The sequence below is a fragment of the Pararge aegeria genome, chromosome 7 (genome assembly GCF_905163445.1).
Source record: "Pararge aegeria chromosome 7, ilParAegt1.1, whole genome shotgun sequence".
Lineage (NCBI taxonomy): Eukaryota > Metazoa > Arthropoda > Insecta > Lepidoptera > Nymphalidae > Pararge > Pararge aegeria.
This window is the reverse complement of record NC_053186.1, coordinates 8,685,848-8,711,772: the sequence shown is the minus strand read 5'-3', so window position 1 is coordinate 8,711,772 and position 25,925 is coordinate 8,685,848. Positions and strand designations below refer to the sequence as shown.

Sequence of the window (25,925 nt, the reverse complement as noted above, 5' to 3'; positions counted from 1 at the left end):
GCAATGTGCTAAACAGTTTGAAAATGCAGGCCGTGTCATGCTTTGAAAAAAATCATTTTATACTTGAATTTGGTGGAAAATGTCGGACCCTAAACGTGCTACTCTTATAACAGTGGGTGCTCCAAAAAGTGCAAAGAATAGTGTGAATAAGACAGTGCGATTAACTGTAAATTTGGACGAAAGCAACGAAAGTAAATATCCAGAGCTGAATTACAAGGCACTACTCATAACAACAGCGGTAAGTTATAACAGAAAATCATAGTAATTTACGCAACCATACTGGTTTTTCAGCTCTTTGCATTGTTGGGAATCATGTGAAAAATTACGAGATTGACACCTTGCTCGGTTTGGCGGTTAGAGATGGTTGTAAACTTGGGTCTCCCGAAACGGTTTGGGATATTTTTTGCTTACGTTACACAGGTTTGCATTAGGTTTTGTTACTAGATTTTACGTCCACGGGCTTCACGAGAAGCCCAGATATCGGTCGCCATGTTTGCAACAATCTAAGAAGAAAATTGAGTCTAGGACATCGCTTTAGGAAGCAATGTTTTGATCGGTTTCCTCGACGTAATAACTATTTTTTATAGCTAAGATGAATAAGTTATCTTAAATAGAGACCTAAAAATATGTTGCTGTTTAATTGCTGACGACACCTATAAAGAACAATTCTATCAAATCGAGCGAAAGTAGTCGACTTTGATGACCTAGGTTAACCCGCCTATAGCGTTGTTGTTTCCGGCAAAAGGTTATTTTAGGTTACTTTCTAATTAAAGTTTTATTAAATCATATTTTAATTGTTTTGGTGTGACATAAGCTAGGAAATTTTAAATACCTACACGAAATAAATAAATTATAGAGAGAGATAGCGTGCAGATGAATGTGTGACGTATTTTTTATTTACGTATGGTAAGACTACGTACGTTTTTGTATAGGTTTTCGTGATTATTTTCGCGATATTATAATATTCGGGTAATTGACTTTTTAGCTTGCATTATGTTTATGTACTTGCTTTGAAACTTGATTTGCAATGTTGCCAAATGCGCGGGATGATTGCATTTTGCACGATTTCGCTCAGGCAGGATTTTGTAGCGTTTATGAATAGGAAGAAGCTTTTTGTTAGACATTTAACATAGATCGATAGCTCTCGGAGTTAAATGGGGTTTAGGTTATGTTTTGTATTACGTATGCGTGTATATATTTGAATGATTCTGTGTGTGAGTGTGTGTGTGCGCGATCAGTCATGAATTTGTGATCTTGCTTTGTTTATATTAGTGTGTGTGTATGTATATGTTAATCTATTGATTTTGGTTATCTTTATAAATAGTTATGTATTCTGTCGATTTACTGGCTGCATTGGTAATTTCGTGCGGGATTGCCGCTAAATGCCAATATTAGTGTTATTTCCGATATTATCAGACTTTTTGACAACTTTTTTCGTTGTTTTTTTTTTCTTTCTACTTTATTATGATTTACCTACATAGGTATTGCTTTTTCGACACTTCAAACAAATTTTGTGACTGATATAAATTTGTAATATTACAATTTTTAGAGAATAAATCACCGTTCTAGGGTTATGTTTTAGTATGAAAGGTCGTAAAGTAGTTGATAATTTTGTCCTTTTTTAATAAACAAGGTTAAAGTTTAAAGATATAATTAATACTAATATAGACGCATAGATTTTCTGTTTTCCCGCTTCGCGCGGAAAAAGTAGAGTGGATTCCTTCTTGGAAAGTCTTCTGCCTGCCTGTGAAAGTTGCGTCAAAATCGGTTCACCCAAAAATATTAATTAACCTAGACAGCCTCTGTTTTTTAATTGGTGTTAGGTTGTGCTGGAGTTTGTACAAGCTTAATAAATAATAAGCGGCAGCTTTTTCGTAAACATGGACCCATCGAAATTCTGCATTTTCATTCCTTTTATGTTTTTTATTTACATACCTCTAACAGTGAGCTCGCTACCATCTTTGAATGCATCCTCTGCCTGCCTGTAAAAGTTTCATCAAAATCGGTTCAGCCGAAAAGACTAACCTAGACAGACTCGTTTTTTAAAATTGTACAAGGTTGTGCTGTAGTTTATAGAAGCTTAATAACAAGCTATTAGCCCATGTTTAAAGACAGTTGTTTTTAAACATGGGCATGTCAAATTTGTTAATTTGCTTACCACCTCATTTAAATATACCTCTTAAAGTAAGCCCACTCCCATTTTTGACTGCACCACCACTTACCACCTGATGAGATTGCAGGCTAACATGTATTGCTATAAAATATTAAATTAATAAAATTTCAGTGAATTATATATATCTAGCAGTTTTTCTATAAGCATTTTTAAATCCAACCAAACCAACGTTAGACAATAAGGTATATAAAAGCATACTCCAAAGGTTTTTTTACATGTTAGATAGGCTTAGTTGCAACAGAACACACAGAAGCAATACTAATTCTAATTTGTAATTATATTGTATATTTAATAGTAATATCAAATGTAATTTGTTTTGATTTAGGTTTTTATTACTACTGTATTTTAATTTATTTCGTTCTATAATAGTCCGGAATCCTTATTGGGTCTTAAGTTATCAAGTAAAGAATTATTATTATTATTAATACAAAAAAAGAAATAAGCTGAGATACTAATATTGACCTCAAAGATCTGGTTTTCAAGTAGGAATGGAGCCTGATAACATGAGTTATTAAGATTGTGCAGCTCTTATTTTGTTTGAGATCAGACGTGGACCAACAGCTTAACATCTCCAAGGCATGGAATTGATTCTTTGAAGGAAAAACCTCTGCAACAACAACATAGATATCTACATTACTGAAGGTTCTGTCTGGGAGAGCAGGATATTGTGTTCTTACAAGACTGCTGGACGGATAGAATGAAAGCAAGACTGCCCTGTCCCAAATCTTTTTTGAATTACATTTTAAACAGAATGTTCATGAATGAACATGTCTCATTTGGAGGGTTATAATTCACTTGTAATATTTCACTTTGTTGATCCATCTATTTGTCTGTTTGTCTTAGAGTTGACTTCTGACTTAAGAATGCAGTACCATAATTGCAAATAATATGTTAATCTCTTTATTATATACCTCATAGCCAAAAGCTTAGCTAGAAAACTTATAAGGAAGTCTGTCATATAAATCAAATAATAGTCAAAAAATAATTTATCTATACTAATATTATAAAGAGGTACAGTTTTTGAGTCTGTGAATTTGTGACACTGTTAGTTGTAATCTCTGGATCTACTGAACCAATTACTTTGGGGTTCCCTTCCAATACTAAAACACACTTGTTATTTAACATTCACATTTCACACACACATTAACAGGATTATTTGCACTTTTTTACTAAAAGTTTGACCATACTGTCCACTGCTGGACGTAGGGAATTAGTTATGTTGGGATTTTCAGTATCTTTTGTTGCTAGTTCTGTGGCTTTTTTCATGTTGTAGGGGACCTTTTTACTTGTACACTGTCTGGTTTAATCACCTTTGCAGCCTGATGTTGATATTGATTCTGCTTAAACCATTTTATCTTTATTTTCCAGAGAAAGAAGAGAGTGGAGAATGGTAAAACATCTGGGCTGGACCCTTTTTCTGACAATGATGATGATGTTGAAAGAGTAGCCAGGAAATTTGAACAAAAATATGTAAGTCAGCAATGGAATTTCAGTAACTCTTTCAACAATATATTTTAACATCCCATTGCTGAGGATATTGTATATGAAGCATACAAATCACCATGCTGTGCTCAAAAGCTGGTAACCTGTAACTTTTCGGTTAAGATATTAGTACAATAAGCAGAACCAATTGGCTCTTTCAACATTTACTGTTAAAGACTAAAGTTGGTAATTTTTTTAGTAACATCTTACCTGATGGATTTCTAATGCTAAATATAGGTCCCGTGAATTAATTCCACTCTGTACTGCCTTGTGCAACTTCTGTTCAGTTACTTCATTACCTTGCTAAAACTTGTTTAATTATTTTGTTAGTACCACATTTTAAACTTAAATTTTGGAATTTGGGAATTTGTATTTTCTCTGAGCAAATGGCTGCATGCTATGCTCATGCATTAGCACAGATAGTATGATGTAGTGTTTCTACTGCCTCTTGACAGTCTGCATATCCAATAACTATAATACATTTCCGTATTAAGATCACAGTGTCTCGTCAGAGCCATATTTAAGTACATAGATCGTAAAAACCCTGCCTACCTTAGTGTATCTGCCTACCACAAACTCACTATATCTTGCATAGAAGCAGGCGTTACTTGGCGGAGATCCACGATATATTGTTAAGTGGCACTTAACAATTATTCATTGTAAAGTAAAAATCTCCTGAGGATGCTCCGGTTTTGGAGCAAAACGTGCGTAGAGGGTAAATTGCCGAAGATTTGTTTGGTGTGTAGTATAAGGATTGAAGAAATTATAAATTACACTATACAGATTCTCCTGCTTTTCGCGGAGTATTAGTCGGGATTTTATAAGCTTAATTTTCATAAATATCACTATATCTTGCTCCTCTCCTCATTTATTTTATTGCACTATTATTGCTTCCATATGCTTTTGCTTCTTTAAATCAATTGTTTAAGGACTTTGCAGTTTAAGTCCTTACTAGTTTCGAATGTAATTTACTCATTATAACATTTAACGTTTTCAGGGTGGCAAGAGTACATATGGCAGAAAAGGCAGATCTAAATATGATGAATTTGCTGACATTGGCGCTGGTTACGATGATAATGACTCATTTATAGACAACACACATGGTGTAAGATGTTTTATTTATTATAATTATCATCCCAAATAAATTCCAACAGTTGTGATCAGTTGGTTACTCTCTAAAGTAAAACTTTAAGTAACAATTTTGTCTATTTACCTACTTGCTAATAATATTTTTAATGTCTATTATATATTCCAGTATGATGAGATGATACCACCTGAGTGTGACACATTGTATGGTGGTTTCTACATAAACTGTGGCTCGCTGGAGTTCAAGACAGTGCCTGAGAACCAATCTACTGTGTCTGATGGTGATCAAAATAGAAGGAATAAGGCAAGTCATTGTGTGAAAACAGTGTATTTTGTTTCTACATAAACATGTCTCGTTGCAGTTTAAGATAATGTACATAAATCAACAATAGCATATAACATTCCAATGCTGGACTAAATTTGTATTCAAAGGGAAGGGTTTGCCCATAATTACCATGCTGGACAGGTTCATGATCACTGTACATGGTATTAGTAGCACAGAGTACGTTGCTACTGGTTCTCTGTTAAAAAATAAAAATAGCCTTTATTTTCTGACTAAATAAATTTTTGCTTATACACTACTAGTTACTAAATCTATTATTTAATTAAGTCATATTTATTCCTAAAAAAATTGTCATAGGCCTCCTCTAGAATTCTCCATTCCTTCTGTGCCATCCTTTTGACAGGTTATCTTCCCACCTTTTTTGTGGCCGTCCTTTTTTCCTCTTGCCATCTCTCTGTTATAGTCCCTTAAATATAAATACATACATAAAAACTCCATATTAATATTATAAAAGCAATAGTGCATCTTTTTGTTCCTTCCTGCTTTTGTTAGTTCACAAAATGCATCAATCCTTATGAAATTTTGAAGAGCATGCAGTTTGCATTCAGGAGGATATTTTTTATTACTAGATCCACTAGTGTGCGATTTAAAAAAATAGAATTTGTTGTATATGCTTACAAGCTAAATCAATCAAGTGAATATTTTGATCTATATATGTATTTCTTTTTATATCAACAGAGACGCATATCGTCGAGCAGTAGTGAGGAAGAATCGTCAGAAAGTTCCTCAGAATCTGACAGTCAAGAGGCAAAGGACCCCAAAGCGATTGCCAATGGTGAACTAGATTCACACAAGACTGAGCATAGGAAAAAGGTACAATCTATTTACCATCGATTTAGGCTAAGATATTATTTAACATGATAATTTTATAAGATTCTTTGAATGTAAATAGAATACAGTCTCACCTGCCACACAACTTTTCCTGTGTCAATGGTTTAACTATAAAAATGAAGGAACTAACTGTGTTTCTTACTTCTTAGTGAAAAGGTTCCTTAATTCTGCCCTCATGTCGGATAGATTAATGGATGGTGTCAGTTAAATTAACTCTGGGGGGTTTCCTATTAACTTAACTAACACATTCACATTCAAAACTAAAACGTGCTTTAATGTATAAAATAAAGGCCCCTTTTATAGTGTAATTTTGGTAACTGGCAATTAATCAGTGTACATAAGATTGCATTATTTCTGCACAAGGTGTAATAGCAGTTAAAGGCTGATTTCCTATCGTCAACAAATACTAGGGATTTGTATAGAGAAATAAAATAATTAAAATAGATACGTCCCACTATGTCCCCGGTAGATAGTCCCCGTAAATGCCACTGTCTCTGTTAAAGAGGATAGATAGATAACGGGGACGACGCGATTATTTTATAATCGAATCACCGAATTCCACTGTCCCTGTTAGCCAGGATAGATGACGGGCATGATGAGACATTTTTTTTAATAATTCTACTCAAATCCTACTGTACCCGTTAGTTAACGAGGATAGATAACGGGAATGGCGAAACTAATAGATAGAATAAGATTCTCCTGCTTTTCGCGGAGTATAGCAAATTAAGCTTAAATTTCATAATATATCATGGAATTCCGTAACGTAACGCCTGCTTCTATCCATTAACGGCGGGGCTATTTTAGAACAAAAGAAGGCTCTTGATGAAGTCCCATCATCCCCGTTGCGGGGACTACATCAGAGCCTTCCAGTAAAATAATTGCAATAGTAACAAATAAGTTCTTAGTTGTACTGAAATTTCTATAAGCCCTTACGCAATGAATATACAAGGCCAGTTGGAAAGCCTGTATTATATTACTTATTCATGATAATTTTTTCTCGGAATCTATACTTTTACTGTCTTACTAATTAAAAACGTTTTTCCGCAATGATTCCTCTTTCTGTAATCAGAAACTTGACGTTACAAGTAATTTGACAGTACAACCGCTTTACAATGCTTTTTAAGGGAGTTAGAATATTAACTTGACAAAATTTTCATTTAAAATACGTAGTGACAAATACCTGATGGCATCAGCTGTGTTTATATTAAATTTAAATGGTGTCAAGGTCAATTAAACACATAAAATATTACATTATATTTCCTTGAATTGATATACATTATATTAAAACAATAATTCACTTTCCTGCACACAAACACATGTAATATATTATAGATTTATCTTTCCATCAGGTGAGCCATCTGCTTGCTCTGTCAATTATTACAAAGAAATTGCCCTTAATGAAATAATGATATTTTTAGGGCTAGTAACCTCCCCTTTCCAAATGACCTTGTATAAATATATTCCATATACTTAACTTGTGCAGCCATGCTTGTTTCCTGCACGAGCTGTGCATTAATTGAATATCAGAATAGATAAAAAAAATCCATCTGAAATCATAACTTGCAGATACTATTATATGAGTATGGGAGATTTTAAAAAGGCGCGGACACAATAAAAAAAGGTAGTAGTAAAATGCAATATAACATTCATTCATAATATGTGCATACTAACCAACTAGTTTTACGTCCACAGTTTTAAAGTCCCTAGGGTCAGTGCTTACCGCGCGGGCTCTACGCTCGCATGCTCAAACCAATTCCCATGTACAATAATTAAATATCGTCCTCATCAAATTTTATCATTCATATCGTGAGTGACGTTTTGCTTTTATATATTATGTGTATAGAATAGTTACATCCAGCAATTAGAACGATTTCCTTACCCAATTATATTCGAATTGAATTTAGTATTAAAAAGTTATACAAAATATTGCCATTTTTACTGAGGACTGTGGCTACGTACATGCCTTAAGCTTTGATGATAACAATTAAATATCTTCTTTAATCCGTTAACTTTAATTTATAAATTCTATCTTTAAAGCTTATTTTTTACAGTAGCCACAAGAAAGCAGTACTTTTGGACGAATTCTTACTTTGATAATGTCAATGACTACTTACAACTTTTTAAACAGTCAAATCTCTGTAGGTATTCTATTCCAGTTAAAAATATTTACATTTTCTACAATTAGTCGGATTCTTTGATAGTTTCAATCCATTTATTTGGAATAAATTCCCGAGCATGCGAGAAATAACGCACCGGCTGGTTTACGCTGACTCTTATACACGAAAGTGAAATCAGTATGTTTCTCTGTCTACACTTTGGTTTTAATCTTTTTAAGTTATATTTATACGGATCACGAACATTGATATGTCTCTAATTATCATCACTGGTCTCCGCTTACCTTATGGGATCATGCATGAAAATATGTCGACATTAAATACCTAGATTACGATTACTGGTCAAGTTCTGGAACTTGGAAGAAAAGTTCTCCATTGTATTCAGAATAGATTCAGTGCCACTAATTGTAGTACAGAAATCACATTTCGAATTTCTGCACATTTTACCACAGTTGATACAAACTAGTCCTATTATATTTTTTTCTCTTGCGATCGACATGTCCTTGGTTTCGGAGACATACTATATGGGGTACATTAAATAACCTCACTAAGTCACAAACACTAACACTCTTAACTCTCTGTAACCTAGCTGAAGCTGGATGACAGACAATTCATTGTTCATTAACGCATGTTTTATGGATTCACGAATACATTTTACCGTTTCACGTTAAATATATTTTTGTACTTAGTTTTTGTGTACACTTTTTTCGTCTAGTTGTGAGTGTTTATGTCGCAATAAATTTGTCGATCACTGAAAATAATCTTCAACTGTATCAACAAGAAATAAAAAGGAAAAGTCCTGTAAAAGCATATTGAGCACTACGTCCAGGGAATTTTTAGCATGTGATAATAAAACCAGATTCAACGTCAAGGTCAAGGGGCGGGGCCTAAAGCATGGAATACCTATGGATGCAACGGTCCTTAAGTGCTGAAATGATGACACCGCGAAACATCGCGCATTAGGTGATACAACATGAAGCGAGTCGCAGGGGGCCGCTGGACACATGGAAGAAATTTGGAAATCCGTACAAAATACCCATTTTCAGCAATGGATATTCATAGGTAATGATGATCAAAAATCGTAATAGCCCGCCAAACCGCATATTGGAGCAGCGCGAAGGGAATATAAGCCCTGTGGCCAGCTATGGAATATTGACAGGCTGAAGAAGACAAATATTCGAGGAAAAGATCTCTTATACTAGAGGTTACACATACGTACGATAAGTTAAAACGTAATAAAAGTTAAGTGTTTGAATAATGATGGTGATGATGTTGATGGGGCATAAGAGAGAAGGAATATCAATCGAATACCCAAGGAGTTCTACCAGGATCTTTATCAGGATAATCTTCAATATGAATATACGATCGAGAAGACTGGAATAAATGCTTGTAAGGTGGCTGAGAGCCGGAGTCCCGAAAACGTTTTACCATTTGTACAGTTTTATTTTTGTTACCGCACTTTATTTATACTAGGCTGGATAAAAAGGGGGTAAACTGGGAAAAAGTATCATTAATATTCTGTTTCAAATAATTTAAAATTTCTTAAACGAAACCGAAAACAAATCATACTTGTACGCGCGTGCGTATAAACCCGTGAGTTGTTATTATTGTTTCAAAATACTATCAAGTAACCCTGTTTGAAAATATGATCAAGGAATCTTGTATCAATATATTCAAGGAATTTAATGGTTTTCATTACGTATTTTTGACATTATACTTCTTTTGGCGCAGTAGGAAAAAATTATGAGAGCAAATTTTTACACCGTCACAAAAAAACATCACCCTGAAGATAGCTCCATTCAATTCAATTCTTGTTTCTGGCTTAAGTTAGCTATAGTCATTTTAGTTTGACTTTAAAAAGGTTCACTGAAAATTGGTTGTCTGATAATGAGATAACTAGATCATGCGTTATAAAAAAAACTTTCAATGTATTAAATATTCTTTTTCTATTGCTAGTGTCGTTTTTTTCTGCAAACGCAGAATAAGACGAACGATAAAATTGTAATACAGATTTTTAGCTTGCTACGCCAAAGAAGTATGACATCTAACGCGTGTACATAAATACACACCCGTTTTTTACACCGCTATTTCTCTCAATGTATTGATCTCAGGAAAACGTTGAATTTTCTTTTTTATTAATATAAATCCTATAACCCACCGACTTAACACGTTGACTGCTGCCTAACATTAACAAATACGGTACACGAGTGCGGCAGGATTACACGCTAGGCGTGTTTTCAGCACTGGTGAAGCGTATTCGAAACAGGCGCTACGAGCATGCGGCCCCACACGCCTGGCGTGTTTAAACTTATCGCGACAGCTATGCGGCCTTTACGCAACAGGTGTGTTATTACATCACTCGTATTTTCTCATTTATTTATTGAACAACATGAAAACCCAACACTTGTCGCATTTGAATAGCAATTTGTATTTTTTTGTTGGATAAAATAGAATAAAACTTTAATGTAGTCAACACAGATTTTCTTTTTTTCAAAAATAATCATTTTCTAAAGAGCTTTAAATATAGTGGCTTTACATCTGGTAGGTACACTATTTTACTATATTCAAAATCGCGGCAACGTCAACCTGTGTGTAACTTGTGAATGTCATTTACGAATCATGATAAATAAATAAGTAAAAAAACAGTATTAAATACCTACTTACATACGAATGCGGATTGCCGACAAAGAAGCAAATTTTAAAATAATATGCATTTTAAATATAATAATCCTTCCAGTAAATATACAGAACCATTGTTAAATTTACTTTTAAATTCGAAACAATAGTAACTCATTCCTGAGTAGTTTATTGGTACCGCTGGCCGCACCGATAACGTTTATTTAAGACGATAAGAAAAAATAAGGATGCGGATGCATCGTTTTGTAATTCTGTCGGTATAATGGAATGCAAACCGATATTTATAAAATAAATTATTGACGATACCGATACCAATGAAAATAGTGCAGGCGAACTCAGGCGTACAAATATTAAAAAATATACAAATAGACGTCAAACTTATGTTGTGGATACCTTTATTGCAGAAAAACATTGTAGAATATGCTAAAATATAGGACGACGATCCTATATCGATATCAATATCTATTTCGCGTCCCTATAAAATATTTTAAAACAATGCAATTATCTAGGTGGGTATTATTTAGTGATCGATGGTATTATACTATTGTTGCAAATATTTGGTCGAAAACATCTTTTTTATATGAACTTGTTAGTTATACGTGTGTTGGTCGATTCTCTCGATGGCATGGGAATTATTAAGAAAAACACTCATGCATAATGATTAGATAACTCACAAAACAACGAATTTTAAGTAGGTATACTGTCTAATATATAATAAAACTTAATCGCGTTAACGTTTAACTAATATTTAATAAAACGTACTTGCGGTAACGTATAACACACTTGTTGCGTAAAGGCCGCTCTAACAGTATATTTAAACAACACAGCGTTTGTGTTTGCCGCACTCACAGAACGCCGGAAAAACACGCCCAGCGTGTTCGGCCGCATCCTTGTAGGTACATTTATTTTAACACGCCTAGCGTGTTCGAGCCGCACACGCGTTACGTAGTTTTCAAACACAAACGTTGTGTTTTCAGCAGCCAACGTGTTAATACCCCCTTAATTCTACCTGGCCGTGTATAAGAAGAGAATGGTTATAGCAATGTTAAGTAAGTGCCAACTCACTTCATTTTTCGACTCGTAACAATGGCAACATGACACTAAGAACGAAAATATTCTGAAGACCGCCACGCCGTTACTGCCGTGGATTAAAAATGATAATGTAAAAAAAAATCGTTAATTTATCTCTTTGCTTGTTTTATTTTTTTCGCATGCTTACTAGTTGTTGTTATTTTGCTAGTAAATCTCCTTCAACAACCGGTGAAAGTTCGTGGCCATTAACTCCTGCAACTACCACCAATAGGGTTTCACGTTGTACTCGACAGATTTTAAGCCTTAAGGCTTAAAACGGACTTACTACTCCAGAATATTTAGTGATCGATGCAGTATATCCCATAAATAACTACTTCAAGACGTAATATATAAAAGAAGCTATGCTGCGGAAAGCGATATTTTAACGTTATAACAAAATTCGCATTTTTACATAGTGAAACGCATTCTATGAGTTTATGTAAAAGAAACTGACTTCCATATATGCTAATAATGCACAAATAAGCAACCTACGTACATCTGTATCCAGATTACGTTGGCAAGATTACTGAGGTATGACTCTAGTGAATAAATAAATAGAAACCATACCAAAACACAAAATGGATAAATGGATCCAGGAGCTGCTGCTGCCAAAATGAATGAAGAAACTAAAATGATCACACACTAGGGAAATTTTAACTTGATCGAATTGCTGCAAATGTTTTTTTTTTATTCCTAAAATATATTTTCCCTTCTTTATGTTAATTATTGTATCAATTAAATCTATGTGTTTAACTTTTACCAATAATAGTGCATCTATCTGTCATAATTAATAGAGTCAACTAAAAATTTGCACGGGGCATTTTTATCAAAGCACAGTACAACTGACTTTGCATCCACTTGCTATATTTTTAGCTGTCACTCTATTCTATTTTGAGTAGTAGTGCCTATTTTTTTGCGTCGCTTTGTGTAATAGCAGTTAAGATTTGATAAATTGTTTTTAATATTAAACTAAAATAATCACGAACTAAGGAAATTTTAACTTTATCGAATTACTGCGAATGTTTTTTGTATTCTTAAAATAAATTTGCACTTTTGTGTCTTAATTTTTGTATCAAGTAAATGTATGTTTAACTTTTATCGATAATAAAGCATCTATCTGTCAAAATTAATGGAGCCAACTAAAGATCAGCACTGGGCATTCTTGTCAAAGCAAAGCAAAGCTGACTTTGCGTCCACTTGCTACATTTTTAGTTGTTTCTGTATTTTATTTTGAGTAGTGCCTTTTTTTTTGCTTCGCTGTGTGTAAAGCAGTTAAGACGCTATCAATTATTTTTAAAGACTATAAATTGCAGAAAAACAAAAACATTGACAAGAAGAAAGCGAAGAAAGTACGAAGAACAGATTCTTCTGCTGCCACATCTGGAAAACAGACTTCTGACGGTATGTTCTCTTCATCTCTTGCCACAGCAACGCGGAGGGTCCACAAATGTTTGTGGCAACCCCCGTGGCTTTGAACGTTTTTAAATCAAAAGTCAATACAAGCAACATTAGGTACATTACAAAGTTACACATATAACTAGCTATTGCCTGGAATAATGAAAGACGTATGGCATCAATTTAGTTGTAGTTCTACTGATATTTTTAGATTGTGTATTCTTGCAAAACAAATCGGGTGTAGTAAATAGACCAAATAGATAGTAGGCCTTACATTTTTAAACTCGCGATAACTTCGAAATTAAATGCCCGATTTGAATGGCATAAAAGTATTTTACTGCTATATACCCTTGATGATAAAACCATTTATTTGAATAAAACTTAATACAGAGATTCTAATGTAACCTACTTTTGTTTCTACCGGCGATCTAGTAAAATTTTAGAACACAAGCTGCTAATGCGACTTAGCTATGATTGTTAGATACTCGATCATCACTATTAAAACAAAAGTAGCTGATAATAATAAGTAGGGATGTGGGTGGGTTAAAAAATAAATTCATACACAAGGAGCGTAAAACGATTTGTTAACGCATTATAAATTAAAAATATACACGTGGGTAGTGTTTTGTTAAAAGTTTGGCTGGTAACAAACTATTACAAATGATTGTCGGTCATATTATTGTGTATTTTTGTTAGATATCAGTACAAACATTTACGAGTATTTAGTAAGTGAAAGGAAGAGATAATATTCTTTAATTTAATATTTCTTTTAGTTATTACTTGATTTCAAGTTTGTAGGCGACCGAACAATATTTGGGTATTTCGTTAATTTATTTTGGTTTCCCTTAAAATAGGTTATTGTATTTAGTGGTAGGAACTTTAGGTTTTTAATCCTACGAGCTGATTATGTTATCTGGGGGCTATGTAATCTGTATTTCTATAAAAACTGACTATAAGGCTGACAAATTGTCCACAGACTTTACGCACATCGCATGTTAATGAACTTTAACTAGTGAAGTTTTTATTGTACTTAGATAACGTACAAGGGGACGCGGAAAGTGCAGATTCTCGTACTTCCCAATCTGATTCGCTGACTTCCAAACCAGCGCCTAGCTCTGAGAACGCTATCACTTCGGACAGCTCCAGGTAAACGGATACCTCAATAACTATTTATTTATTCATCATATCTACCGATTGTTGTCCACTGTTAGACCCAATATGTCCCAATATGTCTAGTGACCGACCGCAACTAGTTTTTACGGCCGAAACAAAATTTCTGCTTCAAACCTCAGTTTCGAAACTGAAACCGAAACTTCTGGTCATGTTTCTGGTTTCGCGGCAAGAAAAAGGAAACAATGACACTTTCGGTTTGAACATTTAGAATAGTCTTGGAACCAAAACTCTATAAATACGCTCCTTTTAGGCAGTTGTAAAATGTGACAGCCGACTGGCGCATTGGGCAGCGACCCTGAGTCCAAGGCCGGGGTTTTGATTCCCACAACTGGAAAATGTTTGTGTGATGAACATGTATGCTTTTCAGTGTCTGGGCGGTTATCTCTATATTGAAAGTATTTATGTATAATGTATATTATTCCTAAAATTACTCATCACACACGCTTAATTTAAGGCTAGAAGGCGATGTGTGTGGTGTCGTACTTATAATAGGGTACTAATTTTTTTTTCGGATCTTACAGATACACAGGCTTATGTTAATCAAATAAGTTTTCGTTATATTTGTATTGCTTAATTGTTTGTTTATTCCAGGGACGTAGAAGCGAAGGTGGAAGTAAAGTTGCCATCTCCAGTTCAAGAGATTCTGGAAGAACTGGATATATTGGTTCAGCAGGCCAGAGATAACCCTACCGACACCGCTAAGGCAGACCAGTGTGTGGTTAGGTACGTGTATTTACTTGTTACCTTGCCTTCCCATAACGAGGTGTTCTCGATTAAGTCCTATTCGAATTTCTAATAATTAACTTTGCTCAACTTGTTTTCTGACATCATTGTAAGCATAGATAGGCATGCCAAATAAAGCTCCATAAAGCTTTCACCCAGTGGTTTTTTAATATTATTTATTTGCATTATTTTTCCAGGCCTTTGTTTCCATTTTTGATGTTATACTTTTGGCGCGTTATGCAAATTAGATGAGACGATTTAGCAATGCTATGATAAAATTGTAAGGCTTTTCAATTTTTACGACTCCTATTTCCGAAATGCGGGACCCGTGTATCTCATGTTTGTAAACAATGATGTAGAATTCTCGGTTACATTTCTGCAAGTATTAGATATTTTTTTGGGTTATAACTAAAGTTAAATTTTGTTTTATTGCAGGTTAAATCTCGCACTGTCGAAAGGCGGAGTTGACAGTGCAATGCGGCGCGCGGCGTGGCACCGGGCGGCTAAGACGATGCATATGTCGCGGGTAAAGCTCTTGCAGCGGGTTAAAGACTTGAAGTCTGAAATTATCGCAGAGTGTGATGCCAGTGAGTTTGTTATATTAGATTTAACTAGCTTTTGCTCATTACTTCGTGTCTCAGTGGTTGATCGGTACTGAAGGAAAAAAATAAAATATCAACTTCAAGAATTATAAAAATAATTATCATAAGGTTATGCCTGCAGAGCTAGCACAGTCAGGAGACAATTATTTCTCTGGGGAAAAGGACAAAAAATTATCTTCTCTCACAACTTTATCAACTCTCAGAGCACTGGCGCACAAGTGGCAATATCCTTCCTATAAACGGACGTATACTTCTCCTATTCCATGTTCCCATGCTTTCCCAGGTGGATACGTTAATTATATCCCCTGTCAGGTTATATAATCGGGGGATACAATTTTTGTCTCCTGCCTGTGCTAGCCCGGCTGAAGGAGTTATATGAGTGAAACTTATATTTTCTAAGCTTAAAAGTAGATTTTGTGTATGAGACAGATTTCTTGTTCGGTTTGTATAGTTTGTTTACCCTAAAATAATATGTAGCCTTCGTGTTAGGTATAAATGAGAACCGATTTGTTAAAATAGTAAAAATATTAATATAAAGGTTCAAAAATCAGGTGAAAATTTAGAACTAAAAATACAAAAACTGTAGATTTTCATTTCGTTTTGTAGTGTCAACACCAACGCCTAATTTGGAAACTGCTCAATCCCTCGCATCTGTAAGCATCAGCACTAATACAACAAGCACAGCCCCTAAACGCAAAGCTGAAGACGCCCTACAACCATTGGACGTCAGCCGCCTCACTCCTGACGAGAAAGAAGTTGAGATCTCAAACACATTGGAAAGGTAAGATTAGTCCAAAATACAAGTAAACCTTACTTCCTACCTTACTAAAATCAAATTCTAGAATTACTGGTCTTTTTTAGTATTTTGATATTCAATGATGACGTCAAATTTTGTTGCCATCGCTCTCGACTCACTTGTGTGTGCTCGTGTACACGATATTATGACACTGCGTCGTGGACGGAATTGTGATCATCATGATGTGTTGCAAAAACACTTTTATCTTTTCCCCGCATAGGGCGTTTTCATTATTTATACCTAAGAAATAATAAAACCATTGATTATAACTAAATCATGCGAGTTATATTTAAGAATAGTTTACTTTATACTGCTAGGTCTGCGTTTTACATGTTTTTTTTTTGTTTCAGGCTTAAAGTGTTGATAGATGAACGCACACCAGGTATGATGGCTGCTTACAATGCTGAATGTGAACGAGTCCAAGAAAAGAGGTGAGTCCACAAAAGTTAAGATTAAATTTTGATGTATTAACACTTGCTCATCTCATCTGAGGTCTACTGATTCACACTTAATTAATTTATTTTCTATTTGTAATTTTTCCAGAAAAAAGATCCAAATAGCCTCAGCAGTGGAAGGAGCCCCACACATAGACAAGCGACTACCAAAACGCCGTTTCCCTTGGTGCCCGCGAGCCCGGGCGTTGTTGGCACGGCTAGCTGCCCTAGCTGGCGACCCCGAGTCTGCCGCAACCTTGTTAGCCACAAGGGCCTTGAAGCTGTTCCCTTCAGGCTTCGTCAGGATGCCGACGCTATTGAGACAGGCAGAGTGAGTTACTGGTGCCGAGTGAGATTTTCCATCTATGTTTACTTATTCGATCATGTGAAAGTTAACACGATTTGTGCGGTATTGAAAGAGCGCCCTATAGTGACAGGTAGATGCCCTTCGATACGATATAAATCGATGAGGGAGTACCATCGATTAAACGCCGGTAAATAATCTCACACTGTGTAGTGTTGTAGAAAAAGATAAACTTAATAGGGAAATACATATTCCATAGGCATTCAAATATGAGTCATATTTTAAATTATAATTTCTTTTGACAATGCAAAAAATTGGGAATGTCAATTCTTTTAAAATTTAAAAAAAACTTGTCAGATTGGATTTCATTCGACTGTGAAAAGCCTTTAATTAAAAAAAAAACTAAATATTTTGTATTTAATTATGCAATAGAAAGTATATTACATCAATGGATGGGTTTTTAAAGGAAACAAACTATATAATATTTGATGCATATTTTCCATGAAGAATAGTTTCAATGTTTCACATCTACCAAGCGTGTCGCGCCGGATCGTTTTTAATCCAACATTAAGCCTATTTCTTAAACCTCACTCTCTAATGCTAGTGGAACCCTCACTCCCATGTTATCGTTACGTGCGTTACTATTGTATTATTCATCGAATCCTGGAATAGAGATATGTAGCTAGGAGGTTGCCAGATTACTTATTACCCTGACATATTGCCTATCTATCTATCTACTTTACTTGCCAGTCAATTGTCATGTAATTAGATATTTTTATTATTATTTTTTCAGTCTCAGCAAAGAAATCAAAGCATCCGACATTAAACGTCAACGCTTAGGATCAGCCTCACAGGCTGTCATCGCAAGTACTCAGCAGTTCAATGAACCAATACAGTTCCCAAGTTCTTTAACGGTCACAACATCTGTCAAAAATATTGATGAAAATGACAAAGATAAATACAAAATTAACCCCGCAGCTGTATTTGGAACTGTATTAAACTCGTATTCTCTTAGTCAAGATATAGTAATGGAGAAAGAAGATAGAAAGAAAGATCCAGAACTATGTAAAGATGATAATATGTACATTCCTCCAAATATAGGCAGTATAACGATAACTCCTGTACCAAACCAAAAAGAAAAGAAAGTTAATAATGTTAATGACAGACCCAAGGAACCACTACTAAGAGTTAAATCACCTGCAGTATTAAACGAAATGGTCACAAACAGAAAAGCTAAAGATAAAGAAAAACATAAAAAGACAGATAAAGACAAGGACCATAAAAGAATAGACACACCTTTGACTATAGATACAACAAATCCTAGTAAAAAAGAGCCAGAAAAGAGTCCAAAAAGTAAAGATGAATTCAGTAAAAAACAAATCGAAAGTATGAGAATAGCTGAAAATAATATACCTCGACCTGGTTTGGTATCTGTACATCATTCACCAACATTCGCTAAACCAGATAAAAGACCACCAGAAGTAAAGAAAAAAAAGGATATAGTTATCGTATCAGATCTTGATCCCTTAAGTGACATACCTCAGGAACCTGTAGCTATTGATGACAGTAGCAGTGATGTAGAAGTGATAGAGGAGAAATCTGCGGACAAAAGTGAACCTATAAGTGAGAAAAGTGATATAGTGCCTTTGAAGGACAGAAGTGACAAAAGTGACAATCATAAGACAATGAAGAACAATGTAAAGGTTAGGATTGAGAAAAGTGTTAGTTCTAAGGAATTTAGAAAGAAGACTGATGAATCTACTAAGGAAGAAATTGATTCATTGATGAGAGATATCAGTGAGATGAAGGTGAGAAGTAACATTTAATTTTAATAATTTTAAAGTTCCAAAAACAATGTTAACAACTATTACTATAGTGGTACATGTACTTATATATTTCTGCACATCAAGTGCATATGTAGCATGTGTGCGTAAAATATGTGTTTCACTGCTTCAATCAGAGTTTTAATATGTGTCAAATTTTCGATCAAAATGCAACAGTCTGCCACACTCATGAGTGTGTATTATGTAGTTTTGGTTTATATAAATCTGCCCGACTAATTGTTCATCAAAATTCCATATCAAGTTTGACTAGAAGGTAACAAATTTTTTTCTACTGATACTTCTATATCTACTAATGTTGCCCCACATATTATAGTTTGTGTTTATGTATTCTTTGTAGCTTTGATTTACAATTGTTCATCAAAATTCCATATCAAGTTTGACTAGAAGGTAACAAATTTTTTTCTACTGATACTTCTATATCTACTAATGTTGCCCCACATATTATAGTTTGTGTTTATGTATTCTTTGTAGCTTTGATTTATTACATAAGCACATTTTTCACTATAACAAAGGTTTCTTATATTATGACAGTACAGTATTACATATAACTTTAGTTAGGCTAGGAGTGTTGTTGGATGGTAATAAGAACTGTGAATTACTGAAACATTGGAAAATATTTACTTTAAAACTTATTTGTTCCAGCATTCACAAGAACCAACTGCATTAAACTGCAATTCCTATGGAGGTGTTATTACCAGTGGTAAGTTGATTTCTTCATGTATTATGTAAATGCATAAATAATAAAATTGAATTCATTTATAAGTACATAGGTAACATCATTATTTACAAATAAGTAATGATAAATTAATAATGAGTGCAACTACAATAAATTTGGCCACCTTTATTCCAAATACAAGGATAAAAAATACAACATTGATAAAAAAGATTCCTAATATTCTATTTAGATAAATTATTATGTTCTATCAATTAACATATGTTGCAAAAGTGACATAAGTTTTCATACAAGAGTAATCTATAAAAGTTAAATCTGAAACCTTTACCAATCATTTTGGGCATGCATGTGTATACGTGTGAATGTGTTTTGCGTGTTAACATTGTTTAAATATTCTTAATAATCTTAATACAATTATTTCTCTAGAAACAATCTAGATTTTTGGTTTAATAACTTGGTTCGATGGAGATTTTGAACTAAACCTTGTGAAATATTCTTATTTTTTACTGTGGAAGCAAACTGCAAACTAGTTATATGACTTGATTTACTCCACTTAATTTTAAAATGTTTAAATCTGAGATTTTCTGTCACTTATCTGAAATGGTGGATTGTAACGTGTTAGGTGTACCTATGGCGGTGCTAACACGAGTTTTTGAGTTTAAGCAGCAAAGAATGAGTCTTCTAAACAAACATACAACCGGCCCGTCGTAATCGGCGAACCACATAAAAACAAAATGTAAGTTCCGCTCTCTACGCTGTATGGTCACTTCCTATTACTACCATTATATTTATTGATGGAGGCTGGTTTATTTGTCACGAATGATACTGTATCTTGTCCTATAAAGTTTACATTCATATCTCCCTTTTGAAAAGTGGGGATGATCCTGTATGGGTTAATTATATTCAAGAACCTTTCTGTGACACAATAGGCGCGTGCAAGTGATACATTAATAATTTCGTGCCAGTTCATACTGTTTGAGATCACTAGTTGAACAACATACATTCTTCAATCCACTAAAAATAAAACGCTAACGATTTAAGCTATTAGTAAAAGAAAGATAAAATTCTTATCGAAACATTTGTGTTTGTGATGTGACATTTTAACCATGTCTCCATCTTAACTCATCTTTGATGTCAGGTTCCGTCATACCATTTTAGCAACTTGTTCAATATAGCTTTGGTGTCAAATATAATTTGTGTTTACATTTCTTTACTAATAGCATCAATGTGTGGCCGCAAGTCTATGTGCGTTAGCTTGTAAATAGTTATATAATGATAGTTCCAGTACTTATCATGTTCCAAATCGAGCGATAAGTTGCGAGAGCATGCTCGAGCAATATTACCAAGTGGAGGCAAGCTGACCATGCCGAGCAACATACCTTGAAAACGTACATCCACAATTTATAGGATCATTGTAGACCGAACTAAGCTCAGCTCTACGACATTCTCGGAAATATATCTTATGTATTATAAATACCTTAAAAGTTGTAAATTTTTATTAAATTGTAGTTGATTCAAGGCCGAAATCTATATAAAGAATATGTGAAAGGTGAATACATAAATAAATTGTAAATATACGGAGCATTCAGTTCGCGCTTGGTATAAAACCTGATCCGTATTGTTGTCCATTTCGAGACAAGCCACACATCTCTTAGCTTTAAATAATACTTAATGTTGCAAAGAACGCGGCAAAACTCACTTCGCTGAGGTTTTGACGCCATCGAGTTTCGCCAACGTTACAATTGCTCCTTTACGAGTAACGAGTTGCCGGATAAGAGCGCGAAACGCGGACGACCCAAACTAACGCACGCTATTTCTCTCTGTTATACTATCTGTTCTTCCAGAACCTATTTCGATAGCTTTTTGTGTATATTGCCTGTAAGTACGACTCAATGCAGACTGAACGAAATTCTACAACAGCATACTCAAGTACTTATTTTCTTACAAATGATTAAAGTCCCCTTTCCACCGGTTTCCCGAAATAAGTTTCAAGGTAAGGTAAGGTCGCTCAGTCTGCAATGAAGCTTTGCTTTGCAATTTTAATCGTTAATACCAAAATTTGAGACAATTTTTTATGTCGACAAATGATGTGGGTGTCGTTTTTTCGGGTTCGCTCCTCAGCAGCGTAGATCCGATTCTGGTGGGAGGCTTCGGCCATGGCTAGTTAGCACCCTATCTACAAATTTGGCGATAAGTGATTTAGCGTTCCAGTACGATGCCGCGTAGAAACAGATTACGGGATATGGGTTTATTACTTCTTCCCTAACAGGTTAGCCCACTACCATTAGGCTACATAAATTTGAAATACCACCGTGTGAAAAAGCAGTCAAGGGCTAACATGTAGTGGAACAAAAAAAAGCAAAGTCCTGGGCTAACATGTAGGGGAACAAAAAAAAGCAAAGTCCCAGACAACTACTCGCAACTCATAGTTCGCATTAGATTTGATGTTATTGTTGCATGTTCAAAAGCCCGTCACAAACTTAAATAGACAAACCAACACAGTTGTTACTGATATCGTTGGACCGCCCATATTGGACGATTTAGATAAAGAAATAGCCCTGTTCGGCTCGTAAATGCGCATTGCACGGTGTTATCTTAAAATTTACTTATAAGCAAAAACGCCAATGTTTAAGGGAAACAAAATTGGTAAATTACTTTTCTATAACTGATTATGAAATTCGTTGGCCCTAGCGAGCTTACGCCGCGATTTAAAGAAAAGTTAAGCCACTTTGAGAAAGATTGCTAGAAAATAAATTTGTAAATCCCGCAAAAATTAAACCTTTTTTTTTCTCATTTTACTCCAGTTGAATAACTAACTATATAAGTCAATTATCCATTCGAGGTTTGGGTGTTGAGCCTTGACCAATCAAATTGGTATTAGTGCTGTATAGCTATCATTAGAAATTTATGAAAATTATATATTTTGTTACAGCGCAGAACGAACTTCTTTAATTAAAATGGATTGATATAGTGCAGTCACAGGTTAGTAAATAAATAATTATTTATTTTTATATTTAAATTACCCGATGAGCTGCGTTTCTAATTCAATAGAAAAATGATTAACACAACCTAGATTTTAGATTGTCGCTTAGAATATAATTGTTATCTATAGACGAAAGAATTTTTTAAGTAGTCAGTTTAGTAGTTTTGACTTTATCTATCCAAAGTTTCGATCCGAATATTCGAAATGATAAGTATAAGAAGAAACTGTCGTTTATCAGAAAATAATGTAATCTCATTTTTTATTCTTTATTTTGAAATGTAATCTCATTTTTTATTCTTTATTTTGATTCACTTTTTTTTTTCAATACATATTGAAATTAATATTAAAATTAGGTATAGACTAAAAAGTAATTAAATTAATGTTAGCACTATAAAGGCCTTCGCATAAGATATCGACTCAATACAGACTCGAAGCCCAATCAAATTAGAGCATTGAAAAGTGAGCTTTAAGTAAGTAGTTAAAAACAGTGAAAATAGTCTACCACCACTGGGCCACGAGTTGCCGAGTCTGTCTTAGACTATTTTTGTTCGTACTCCTCTAACGTATACTCGCCGAGGACGCGTCCTCAACTTACTGACAAAGCGTTACGGTCTTTCGATACCGCGTTGTAAATGTGACATTTGATGTCGGGCTGTAGACTTGTTTGCGATGCGTTTTCCATTGGTCGACTCGTGTTCAACTATCATAAATTGGAGTTGAACCGGTATTGAGCCGATAAATGAGCGAGGGCTTTAAGACAGGTTTGAAAATGGAGTATAAAGGTATCCATACTAGCTTTACCTACTTCACAATAATAATTTAGTGCTATTTCTTGCAGGATGTGTGGCTGCCGATACTGTTGTAAGGTGAAGAAATCATGAAATGATTATATTGTTAGATCGATGATATTGATAGTCTATTTATTGAAGATGGCCGCTTATTACTATAAGATCTATAATTGATAAATGATAAATTACTGATAGTGTGTGGTTGATAGTTCTTGTCTGAGTTTTGAAAAATGTGAAAATTTTAAGATCTTCCTTTTTTTTTTAAAGAACTATACTTTTTGTCAATTTTCTTACATTGCCAAAACCGACATTTTTAAAAGTGTTCCTTTATAATATATAATAGAATAAAATACCCTTATTTCCTGGGTAAATATATGAATATCATACACAAATAAAAATATGTTTTCGGTTGTTCTAAATTCGAAAATAAATTATCTAATCTCAATTTAGTTTTGAACTTGTGTCCAACATTTCTAAAATCGCCATAAATTAATAGTTTTAATGATTATAAATCTTTTAGTTGTAAGTCCTTGTAACAGTGGACACGTTCAGTTAAATCCATGTTATCAGGTTGATGAACAATGTTATTGACTGATTGAATGTGATTAATAATTGATTCGTTGTTATTTTGATGAAATGGGGGGGATTTTAGACTGTCTTTTCACAGACTGATGCCGGTATAAACACATCAGTCTCGTGTCAACTTTTCAACAGTTATATCTTCATCAAAGTCATAGATTGAACTGAAACAAACTGGGCTTGTTATCACCGTATTAAAGCAAGGTTAACGAGATAAGGTAAATAAGAGAAATTTAACCTGGATGTTCTTTATAAATATTAATATCTTACATAAATTACATTATTTTCTGCCATAATACTCAGTTCACTCCCAGGACTTTCATTCAACATTTCACTGCAAGAACAAGAACGCCTGCCTCGGAATAATTTAAACCTTTCAGATTCCTTATTTAGTAATTTTTGAAACATACCTACAGTTGTTAACATGATTGTTGTTAAATTATCTGTCGCATTGTAAAATTTGCGATGAGTATAATACTGTCATAATACGGAACTGACAGAAGCAATTAAACCAGTTTAGGAATTACCGATATATTTAGGTTTAACAATATCAAAGTGTGAGCTGTCAAAATGTGAGCTTTGTATGAAGACAGAAGCAGTTAAACCCGTTTAGGAATTACCGATATATTTAGATTTAACTGGTTGGTCATTTCGATTTGGTTGTAGTAAATTGGCCGGGGAGCAGTAAATCAAACCGCTCTAAAATCAGTACACGTGTACACGGGGCATAAGAAACTTAGAAAGAGTGCATCTCCACTTGCTATCCATAGCACTGTCTAGAGCAAGATTAAACACGAGCGGTCAATCCGCCCAGTTACCGCTCACCCTCAGACAAGAAAAATCATTATCCAGTTCATAGATGTCATTACCAGATATACAATTTAGAATATATATGAAAAGTTCGAAGCTATTTTTGTGTTTTTTTTTTTATAATATAGCCTTTCCTAGTTTGAAGCTCTGATATCTACGTGTCGTAAGAACGTTACCACACAAATGAGAGCAAACTTGTTAACATTATTTATCATGTCACGTTGACCTTGCTTTAGACGCAATAAGCTTGTAATGTATATACTATTGCGTTTAATTTGAGTTCTAAATTGCATGAATTTTGAAAATGTCTTCACAAATGATTTTTTTTTTATGTTAAGGCCTGTATAGAACACTGTATTTTGTATAAAACGTTAATTAAATATAGTTTTACAGGATTTTATTTCGTAAGCAATTATTTAGACGTACTTATGCAAACCAAATCTAACACACCCACTTTATTTGGCAAATATATTAAGAAAAATAAACTTTAGTGCTAGAATGAATGTCAAAAAAAATTAAAATTGCAGTATTTTATTGCAAATCGGATTTATTGAGTGATTATTGTATATCTAGTCTAGGAATGTGTTAGAATTGATAAAGTGAATCTGGTCTTTCGGCGATATTGCCTTAATAGTACCTAAATATTTTTTTAAAAATCAGATTGCCTTTGTATAGTTTGAAAAATAATTTTTAGTAAATTTAATTTTTAAATTTGAATCACAAACTATGGTAAAAACTAAAAATTATATTATATAACAAATTAATGAATGGACACTCTTTTATTGTACACAACATTGAAAGGTACAGTTTAGCGGCCTTATCGCTACGTGGCGATCTCTTCCAGGCAACCAAAGGCGTATTAAGAAATGCATATGTAATTGCATGCCAGGAGGTACAATAAATAGATACACTAAAACATATAAATACACTACAAAAAATACGTAAATAAAAACATACATAGACTAAAATCTTCAACATAAAATAGGATAAACAACAGAAAACCAACAATAGTGATTAACCCAATCGATGCGCGACTAAAATAGACAAATAGCGATCCTTCACTCGTTTCTTGAAGGTCCCGATA

The 25,925-nt window shown here is 34.1% G+C and overlaps 1 protein-coding gene across 2 annotated transcripts; it reads left to right on the top strand.

Moving 5' to 3' along the window:
* On the top strand, positions 1–25,528 carry LOC120624866 (yemanuclein). 2 transcript variants are annotated; one of them, XM_039891615.1, is made up of 16 exons: positions 1–238; positions 3,542–3,643; positions 4,653–4,760; positions 4,911–5,045; positions 5,763–5,897; positions 13,051–13,138; positions 14,167–14,278; positions 14,897–15,028; positions 15,464–15,615; positions 16,237–16,411; positions 16,777–16,857; positions 16,970–17,191; positions 17,958–18,972; positions 19,651–19,708; positions 22,614–22,663; positions 23,503–25,528. In XM_039891615.1, exons 1-15 carry the CDS (start codon positions 80–82, stop codon positions 22,631–22,633), a joined length of 2,694 nt encoding a protein of 897 aa, XP_039747549.1. In that variant the 5' UTR covers positions 1–79; the 3' UTR covers positions 22,634–22,663; positions 23,503–25,528. The 2 variants fall into 2 exon arrangements, with proteins under 2 accessions (XP_039747549.1, XP_039747547.1); XM_039891613.1 differs by lacking the exon at positions 23,503–25,528 and adding an exon at positions 20,304–20,417 and having other exon boundaries at positions 22,614–22,664.
* Positions 25,529–25,925: the final 397 nt, after the last annotated feature.